At 52.6% G+C, this 10,730-nt stretch overlaps 1 protein-coding gene across 6 annotated transcripts in view; it reads right to left on the bottom strand.

The window, feature by feature from the left end:
- Positions 1 to 4,207: 4,207 nt before the first annotated feature.
- Positions 4,208 to 10,730, bottom strand: part of adat2 (adenosine deaminase tRNA specific 2) — a 62,814-nt gene continuing 56,291 nt past the window's right edge. For all 6 annotated transcript variants that reach the window (XM_038816816.1, XM_038816808.1, XM_038816789.1 and 3 more), the window contains one exon: positions 4,208 to 4,988. In XM_038816816.1, coding sequence (XP_038672744.1) covers positions 4,981 to 4,988 — 8 coding nt within the window. In that variant the 3' untranslated portion in view covers positions 4,208 to 4,980. The remainder of the gene's footprint in view (positions 4,989 to 10,730) is intronic.

The raw sequence follows: 10,730 nt of genomic DNA on the forward strand, positions 1-10,730 counted from the left end.
ATCATTACCCATAAAACAGTGACTACACTGAACTTGTAGGAAGTCCCATTCATCTATTTGCTGGTGTGCTTACTGACCTATATTTCACCCAGCTTTGACAGAGAGTCATCCGGACTCAAAACATTACCTCCCTTCTCTCCACAGATGCTGTTGAGATTGTTCAGCATTTTCTGCTTTTGTTTGCTTGATATTTGCTTTTGGTTAAGTTCCATTTTGATTTTAGAATTTGCATCCTTGTTTTCAAACTCTTCTGTGATCTAATCCCTCTCTAACTCTGTAACATCCACCGACCCTACAACTCTGAGATATCTGTGCTTCTCGAATTCTGGCCTTTTGTGCATGCCCAATATTAATCACTCCACCATTGCTGGTTAGGGTTAGGTGCTGTAGCTGAGCTCTGGAATTCACTCCCCTAAACATCGCCGGGTCGCTGCCTCGCGTTAAACATCCCCAGGTCTCGATAAACATTCCCGGGTCTCCGCCTCTCGTTAAACAGCTCTGGGTCTCCGCCTCTCGTTAAACAGCTCCGGGTCTCCGCCTCTCGTTAAACATCCCCGGGTCTCCGCCTCTCGTTAAACAGCTCTGGGTCTCCCTATCACTTTCCTCCTGAAAACCCATCTTTGGCCATCCAATAGTTCTTTAGGCAAGTTTTGTGTCAAGTTTAATGATAATGCTCCGAAGTGACTTAGGATATTTTACTACATTGAAGGCACTATATAAATACAGAATCACCCCATCCTCTTAACTGGAGACACAATGAACTATATTGTCCTGTACAGAACTGGGCTACAATCAGACACATGACCAATAATGGGATGTGTGGTTATGGGGCGAAGGCGGGAGAATGGGGATGAGAAAAATATCAGCCATGATTGAATGGCGAAGCAGACTCGATGGGCCGAGTGGCCTAATTCTGCTCCTATGTCTTATGGTCTCATTCTCATCCTGTTCAACCACACACCAGATGCAGCATTACTCATAAAGACACCACGTAATCATATACTTCCTCAGCATCACGCCCAATCCCTTCTGTAATGCCTCTGGGAAACAGTTAAGACAGACACTCACTCCTGCCTGAATTACATCAAATGGGCAGCATGGAAATAGGCCATTCAGTTCAACTTCACCATATTGGGGACTATACCCCACTCTCACCTCGTCCCAACCTCTTCAGTTCAACAAAACAATCTAACTTTCCCTTAAAGGACCCAAGGGTACTTGCCTCAACATCTACATGTGATCCTACGTTCTCACTACACTGTGGATAAAGTTTCTCCGGAATTCCCTATTGGATTGATTAGTCACTATATATTCGGCTTTGGACACCCCACAAGTGGGAAACATCTTCTCGACAATTGCCTTGTCAAACCACTACATCATCCTAAAGATCTTTTCCCAGTTGACCACAAGTTTTCTCTTTGTTAACAAGCATTTTTTCGAGTAAATGTTCAAACAGAAAATTATGAAGAGCCCAGCAGTCAGTCCATCATCAGTTGTGAAAAGACAGATTAACATTTGCGAAGGGGAACTTCATCAGTCAATAATGATAAGCGATCCAGCTCAGAATGCTAATCTATCTCACTCCACATCCCAGCCTGCCTTTCCCTATCTCTAACCACCTCTGGTCCCACAGGTCTCGAAGATCTCAACGCTCCTCCTAGGGGCTACTTCCTAGCGGCAGAAGTAGGCCATTCAGCCTCTTGACACCACTCCACCATTTAACAAGACCATGGCTGATCTATTTTGAGTTACGAGTTCTATATTCCCATTGTTATTCCCATAGGGGAGGCAGTGGCTTAGTGGTATTGTTGTTGGACTAGTAATCCAGAGACCGAGGGTAATGCTCTGGGGACTAGGTTCAAATCCCACCGTGGCAGATGGTGAATTTTGAATTAGATAACAATACAATCTGGAATTAAAAGTCTAATAATGACCATGAAACCATTGGCGATTGTCGCAAAACAACATCTGGTTCACTAATGTTCCTTTAAGGAAGGAAATCTGGCCGACATGTTACTCCAGATCCACAATGCCTTTTGGGACGGGCAACAAATGTTGGTCCAGCCAGCTACGCCAACATCGAATGAATTAAAAATATCTATCTTGATAAACTTTCATTTCCTTACCCAACAAGAATCTATCTACCGTCAAAATATTCAGTGACCCCGCTTCTACTGCCTTCTAAAGTCTTACAACATAGAATATACAGTGCAGAAGGAGGCCATTCGGCCCATCGAGTCTGCATTGCCCCACTTCCACCCTATTCCCATAACCCAATAACCCCATCTAACCTTTTTGGACACTAAGGGCAATTTATCATGGCCAATCCCCCTAACCTGCACGTCTTTGGACTGTGGGAGGAAACCGGAGCACCCGGAGGAAACCCACGCAGACACAGGGAGAACGTGCAGACTCCGCACAGACAGTGACCCAGCGGGGAATCGAACCTGGGACCCTGGCCCTGTGAAGCCACAGTGCTACCGTGCTGCCCAAACACCAGGTTAAAGTCCAGGTTTGTTTGGAATCACTAGCTTTCGGAGCGCAGCTTCTTCATCAGGTGCCTTCTGAGGCAGAGGTCTGGATTCTCCGCTCTGCGACGCCGGCAATACAGATAATGATCAGATAGAGAAACATCCAACCAAAATCGAGGATTCCCCACCCACCGCCGGCCAACAATGCCCACCCCTTCCCTACCAGATACGGTCTCACCGTGCACAAGATTGTTCAATTCATCTCATAATTCCTTCCTGATTACGTGCTAACACATGCATAGAAATACCTACTCTGCACCAATTCTGCTTTCTTATTAACTTTCATTATATTTTTAAACTTACCACAAATCTTTTTAATCTTATTAGCCAATTTTTGTATCTAACCTTCAGAATGTGCCCATTTCTTGACTGATTCTCTTACCATACAGGTTCTCCTGTGGGCCATTTACAGGAAAGTATCCCGACTCGACCCCGCAAACTTGTAAACTTTTTTTTGCCCCTTTTATTGTCCCGAACCGAACATTTCAGCATCTGCTTGCCCACCTCAATGTGATAGAAATGTAATGAAACTTCAAATTCACAAGTTGGATTACATTCAGTTCTGGTCACCAATCTATCGGAAAGCTGTGAGGGACTTTGAGAGGGTGCGGGGGAGATTTACCAGGATGGTTCGCAAGTGAGGGATTCTAGCAACAAGGTTAGGTTGGAGAAGTTCCTCATGGAGAAAAGGAGGTTGAGGTGTAACTTGGAAGAAGCATTCACAAATATGACAGGTTTAGACAAGGCAGACAAAGCAAAGCAGTTCCCATTAGCCAGTGATAAAGACGAGGAGACACGTATCTTATGTTTTGGGAAGAGAGACACAAAATAACTTTCTGGTCCCAGCTTCGATTCCTGGCTTGGGTCACTGTCTGTGTGGAGTCTGCACGTTTTCCCCGTGTCTGCCTGGGTTTCCTCCCACACTCCAAAGATGTGCAGGTTAGGTGGATTGGCTATGCCAACTTGCCCTTAGTGTCCAAAAAAGAATAGGTGGGGTTACGGGGATAGGGTGGAGGTTTGGGGTTAGGGTGGAGGTGTGGGCTTAGGTAGGGTGCCTTTTCCAAGGGCCGGTGCAGACTCGATGGGCCGAATGGCCTCTTTCTGCACTGTAAATTCTATGATTCTATGATGATACAGCGAGGGAAGTGGAAGTGGAGATGATCAAAGATTTTGAAAGGAAATCAGGTGGGCTCTGGAGGGAAGTGAACTTGCGGAGGTACAGGGGTAGAGTGGGCGAATGTGATTGACCGGGACTTCTACAGTGGAACAGGCTCCTTCTGTTGAAGTGACTCCGAACCACGCCCCCTTTGGGACATCTTTACCACATGAAAGATTTTATCTAAATGTTATGCTTGTGTTCAGATGCAATTGGATTGATTACGTATTTTGTTCTTCTCAGTTTTCTTTGTAGACTTCCAGTATTCGTTTTTCAATTTGTAACCTTTACCCGTGGTGTTAGAACATAGAACAGTACAGCACAGAACAGGCCCTTCGGCCCTCGATGTTGTGCCGAGCAATGATCACCCTACTCAAACCCACGTATCCACCCTATACCCGTAACCCAACAACCCCCCCCTTAACCTTACTTTTTAGGACACTACGGGCAATTTAGCATGGCCAATCCACCTAACCCACACATCTTTGGACTGTGGGAGGAAACCGGAGCACCCGGAGGAAACCCACGTACACAAGGGGAGGACGTGCAGACAGACAGTGACCCAGCCGGGAACTGAACCTGGGACCCTGGAGCTGTGAAGCATTTATGCTAACCACCATGCTACCGTGCTGCCCTGCTGTGATGTTCTTGAACCTTGATTCCTTAAAGATTCACTCTCCTTTCGAATTGACTGTAGTTTTGATGAATGGAGTCAGATAACCAAATGGTCTTCCTGCAATGCAATGTTGGTCAGAAACGTCCTTTTTTCTTCCACCGGCTGCTTGGGCAGCTCTCAGTGTTCCGATACTTCCCTTCCGACCTAAATTTTCCCATCCCCTCAGTCTGCAGGAGAGATTTGGGGACTGAGCAGGTGCACGGTTAATGTTAAGCTTACGGAGGTCCCGTTCCCATCAGCTTTTATCCACTCTTCCGAACAAGTCGATAAGACACATGCCAGGAACCAGCAGAGAACACAGAGACAGGGAGCCATTCAACCTCTCAGTTGATCGTGACTGATCTACAGCTGCGGTGATGTCTTAACTCCATAACTCTTTCCGCAGAAAAATATATTGATCTTGATGAATAAAAATTTCAACTGATTCCCTGCATTCCCACCTTTTTGGGGGAGGAGTTTTCCAAATTTCCACCGTCCATTGAGTGAAATGTTTCCTCCACTCCACCCCGTCTGTAATTCTGAGTTTGCGTGTCCTGGTTATGGACACTCAGCACCAGTTTTCCTCGGTCTGTCCAGTTGCTCCATTAACCTCTTCTACGCCGCAATTAGATCGTTCCTCAGTCTTCTATATTCAAGGAAATATAAGCTTAATCTATGAAACTCACCATCATAATTTAACCATTTTATTCCAGGTACAACTTTGCTGAATCAGCACGGCATCCCCTCCAAGCCTATTTACCCGTCCTGAGATGCGCTCCATCTTCCCGTACCAGCCTCCCCGGACAGGCGCCGGAATGTGGTGACTAGGGGCTTTTTACAGTAACCTCATTGAAGCCTACTCGTGACAATAAGCCATTTTCATTTCATTTTCCTTCTTTATGTGCACAGATTAGGTTTCAATGATTAATCGGGGTAAGGGGGTAAACTGCTATTTTAACTGCTGGTCTAAAAGGGAGCAGAGGGGGCTACAACAGCTAAAGTCGAGTGTAGCCACTCAGGGGCTGAGCGAGTGGTGGTCATCGACTTAAAGCAAGCCCAGTATTGCTCTCAGGAGATAATCTCTCTGCCCCAACTCCAAAGGCCAAGTCGAGTTGTGAAACCTCCACCGTCGTGACCACTTGAAACGGCATCGCATACAAGGCTACGGACCAAACTGCTGGAAAATGGGATGAGGATACGATAGGTACCTGATGGCTGGCATCGACACAAAGGCCCTCTCTCAGTACTGAAAAACTCTATGACTCTATAGTTCATGTCATAACACAGATTGAATGTGGGAGCTTCCTTGCCTGTATGGCTAATTAGATGCCCGATCACAATTAACTGTGATGGACACAACAGGAGGGCACAACAGGAGGGAGAGACTGGTAGCACCCACACAGCGAGGCAGGACTGAGACACAGTGAGCCTGAGGACACAGCGAGGCTGAGACACAGCGAGGCAGACTGAGACACAGTGAGACCTGAGACACAGCGAGGCTGAGACACAGTGAGGCAGACTGAGACACAGTGAGGCAGACTGAGACACAGTGAGGCAGACTGAGACACAGTGAGACTGAGACACAGCGAGGCTGAGACACAGCGATGGCAGAGACACAGCGAGGCAGACTGAGACACAGTGAGGCTGAGGACACAGCGAGGCTGAGGACACGCGATGGCAGAGACACAGCGAGGCAGACTGAGACACAGCGAGGCAGACTGAGACACAGCGAGGCTGAGACACAGTGAGGCTGAGACACAGCGAGGCAGGACTGAGACACAGTGAGGCAGACTGAGACACAGTGAGGCTGAGACACAGCGAGGCTGAGACACAGCGAGGCTGAGACACAGCGAGGGCCTGAGACACAGTGAGGCTGAGACACAGCGAGGCTGAGACACAGTGAGGCAGACTGAGACACAGTGAGGCAGACTGAGACACAGTGAGGCTGAGACACAGCGAGGCTGAGACACAGCGAGGCTGAGACACAGCGAGGCTGAGACACAGTGAGGCTGAGAACACAGCGAGGCTGAGACACAGCGGAGGCTGAGACACAGTGAGACTGAGACACAGCGAGGCTGAGACACAGCGCGGGCTGAGACACAGCGAGGCAGAGACACAGTGAGGCTGAGACACAGCGAGGGAGGCTGAGACACAGCGAGGCTGAGACACAGCGAGGCAGACTGAGACACAGTGAGGCTGAGACACAGCAAGGGAGGCTGAGACACAGCGAGGCGAGACACAGCGAGGCAGACTGAGACACAGCGATGGCTGAGACACAGTGAGGCTGAGACACAGTGAGGCAGAGACCACAGGAGCTGAGACACAGCGAGGCTGAGACACAGCGAGGCTGAGACACAGTGAGGCATGAGACACAGTGGGCTGAGACACAGTGAGGCTGAGACCCGCGCGCCGAGACCACAGCGATTGGCTGAGACACCAGTGAGGCCTGAGACACAGCGCAGGCTGAGGACACAGCGACGGCAGAGACACAGCGATGCGGCTGAGACACAGAGCGGCAGACTGCGACACAGTGAGGCAGACTGAGACACAGCGAGGCTGAGACACAGCGAGGCAGCAGACACAGTGAGGCGACTGAGACACAGTGAGGCAGACTGAGACACAGCGAGGCCTGAGACACAGCGAGGGCTGAGGACACAGCGAGGCTGAGAACACAGAGAGGGCTGGACACAGCGAGGCCTGAGACACAGCGAGGCTGAGACACAGCGAGGCTGAGACACAGAAGGAGTTTTCTTGCAGGACTGAGACACAGCGACGGCAGAGACACAGCGATGGCTTGAGGACACAGCGAGGCAGACTGAGACACCAGTGAGGCAGAGGCACAGCGAGTGCGACACAGCGAGGCTGAGACACAGCGAGGCTGAGGACACAGCGAGGCTGAACACAGCGAGGCTGAGACACAGCGAGGCTGAGACACAGTGAGGCTGAGACACAGCGAGACTGAGACACAGTGATGGCAGAGACACAGCGAGACTGAGACACAGCGAGGGCTGAGACAGTGAGGCTGAGACACAGCGAGACTGAGACACAGTGAGGCAGACTGAGACACAGCGAGGCTGAGACACAGAGAGGCAGACTGAGACACAGTGAGGCAGACTGAGACACAGCGAGGCTGAGACACAGCGAGTGGCAGAGACACAGTGAGGCAGAGACACAGCGAGGCTGAGACACAGCGAGGCTGAGACACAGCGAGGCTGAGACACAGTGAGGCAGACTGAGACACAGCGAGGCTGAGACACAGCGAGGCTGAGACACAGCGAGGCTGATGACACAGCGAGGCTGATACACAGCGACGGCTGAGACACAGTGAGGCTGAGACACAGTGAGGCAGACTGAGACACAGTGAGGCTGAGACACAGCGAGGCAGACTGAGACCAGTGAGCTGAGACCAGTGGGGCTGAGACACAGCGAGGCTGAGACACAGCGAGGGCTGAGACACAGTGAGCTGAGACACAGCGAGGCAGACTGAGCACAGTTGAGGCTGAGACACAGCGAGGCAGACGAGACACAGTGAGGCTGATACACAGTGAGGCTGAGACACAGCGAGGCTGAGACACAGCGAGGCAGATTGGACACAGCGAGGCTGAGACACAGTGAGGCTGAGACACAGCGAGGCAGACTGAGACACAGTGAGGCAGACTGAGACACAGCGAGGCTGAGACACAGCGAGGCTGAGACACAGCGAGGCAGACTGAGACACAGCGAGGCAGAGACACAGCGAGGCTGAGACACAGTGAGGCAGACTGAGACACAGCGAGGCTGAGACACAGTGAGGCTGAGACACAGCGAGGCTGAGACACAGCGAGGCTGAGACACCAGCGAGGCTGAGACACAGTGAGGCTGAGACACAGCGAGGCTGAGACACAGCGAGGCTGAGACACAGCGAGGCTGAGACACAGCGAGGCTGAGACACAGCGAGGCTGAGACACAGCGAGGCTGAGACACAGTGAGGCTGAGACACAGTGAGGCTGAGACACAGCGAGGCTGAGACACAGCGAGACTGAGACACAGCGAGGCAGACTGAGAACAGAGAGGCTGAGACACAGTGAGGCAGACTGAGACACAGCGAGGCTGAGACACAGCGAGGCTGAGACACAGTGAGGCTGAGACACAGCGAGGCTGAGACACAGTGAGGCTGAGACACAGCGAGGCTGAGACACAGTGAGGCTGAGACACAGTGAGGCTGAGACACAGCGAGGCTGAGACACAGCGAGGCAGACGGAGACACAGCGAGGCAGACTGAGACACAGCGAGGCTGAGACACAGCGAGGCTGAGACACAGTGAGGCTGAGACACAGCGAGGCTGAGACACAGAGGGCTGAGACACAGCGAGGCTGAGACACAGCGAGGCTGAGACACAGCGAGGCTGAGACACAGCGAGGGTGAGACACAGTGAGGCTGAGAACAGCGAGGCTGAGACACAGCGAGGCTGAGACACAGCGAGGCAGACTGAGACACAGCGAGGCTGAGACACAGTGAGGCTGAGACACAGCGAGGCAGAGACACAGCGAGGCTGAGACACAGCAAGGCAGACTGAGACACAGTGAGGCTGAGACACAGCGAGGCTGAGACACAGCGAGGCTGAGACACAGCGAGGCTGAGACACAGCGAGGCTGAGACACAGCGAGACTGAGACACAGTGAGGCAGACTGAGACACAGCGATGCTGAGACACAGTGAGGCTGAGACACAGTGAGGCTGAGACACAGCGAGGCTGAGACACAGTGAGGCAGACTGAGACACAGTGAGGCTGAGACACAGCGAGGCTGAGACACAGTGAGGCAGACTGAGACACAGCGAGGCAGACTGAGACACAGCGAGGCTGAGACACAGCGAGGCTGAGACACAGCGAGGCAGAGACACAGTGAGGCTGAGACACAGCGAGGCTGAGACACAGCGAGGCTGAGACACAGCGAGGCTGAGACACAGCGAGGCTGAGACACAGCGAGGCAGAGACACAGTGAGGCAGACTGAGACACAGCGAGGCAGACTGAGAGACAGCGAGGGAGGCTGAGACACAGCGAGGCTGAGACACAGTGAGGCTGAGACAGCGAGACTGAGACACAGTGAGGCAGAGACACAGCGAGGCTGAGACACAGCGAGGCAGAGACACAGCGAGACTGAGACACACGAGAGCAGACTGAGACACAGTGAGGCGGAACTGAGACACAGCGAGGCTGAGACACGCGAGGCTGAGACACAGCGAGGCTGAGACACAGTGAGGCTGAGACACAGCGAGGCTGAGACACAGCGAGGCTGAGACACAGCGAGGCTGAGACACAGCGAGACTGAGACACAGTGAGGCAGACTGAGACACAGTGAGGCTGAGACACAGCGAGGCTGAGACACAGCGAGGCTGAGACACAGCGAGGCTTAGACACAGCGAGGCTGAGACACAGTGAGGCTGAGACACAGCGAGGCTGAGACACAGTGAGGCTGAGACACAGCGAGACTGAGACACAGTGAGGGAGGCTGAGACACAGCGAGGCTGAGACACAGCGAGGCTGAGAACAGCGAGGCTGAGACACAGCGAGGCTGAGACACAGAGGCTGAGACACAGTGAGGCTGAGACACAGAGAGGCTGAGACCACAGGGCTGAGACACAGCGAGGCTGAGACACAGCGAGGCTGAGACACAGCGAGGCTGAGACACAGCGAGGTGAGACACAGTGAGGCTGAGACACAGTGAGGCTGAGACACAGTGAGGCTCAGACACAGCGAGGCTGAGACACAGCGAGGCTGAGACACAGCGAGGCTGAGACACAGTGAGGCAGACTGAGACACAGCGAGGCTGAGACACAGTGAGGCTGAGACACAGCGAGGCTGAGACACAGTGAGGCTGAGAACAGTGAGGCTGAGACACAGAGAGGCTGAGACACAGCGAGGCTGAGACACAGCGAGGCTGAGACACAGCGAGGCTGAGACACAGCGCGGCTGAGACACAGCGAGACTGAGACACAGCGAGGCAGACTGAGACACAGAGAGGCAGACTGAGACACAGCGAGGCAGACTGAGACACAGCGAGGACTGAGACACAGCGAGGCTGGAGATAACAGCGAGGCAGGACTGAGACACAGCGAGGACTGAGACACAGCGAGGCTGAGACCAGCGAGGCCACAGCTGAGACCACAGTGAGCGCTGAGACACAGCGAGGATGAGACACAGCGAGGCTGAGACACAGGCGAGGCTGGACACAGCCGAGGGGGTGAGACACAGGAGGCTGAGACACAGCGAGGCGAGACACAGGAGGCAGAGGCTGAGACACAGCGAGGCTGAGACACAGTGAGGCTGGAACAGGAGGCTGAGACACAGCGAGGCTGAGACACAGCGAGAGAGACACAGTGAGGGAGACACAGTGAGGCAGAGACAGAG

This window comes from Scyliorhinus canicula, chromosome 1 (genome assembly GCF_902713615.1).
Source record: "Scyliorhinus canicula chromosome 1, sScyCan1.1, whole genome shotgun sequence".
Taxonomy (NCBI): Eukaryota; Metazoa; Chordata; class Chondrichthyes; order Carcharhiniformes; family Scyliorhinidae; genus Scyliorhinus; species Scyliorhinus canicula.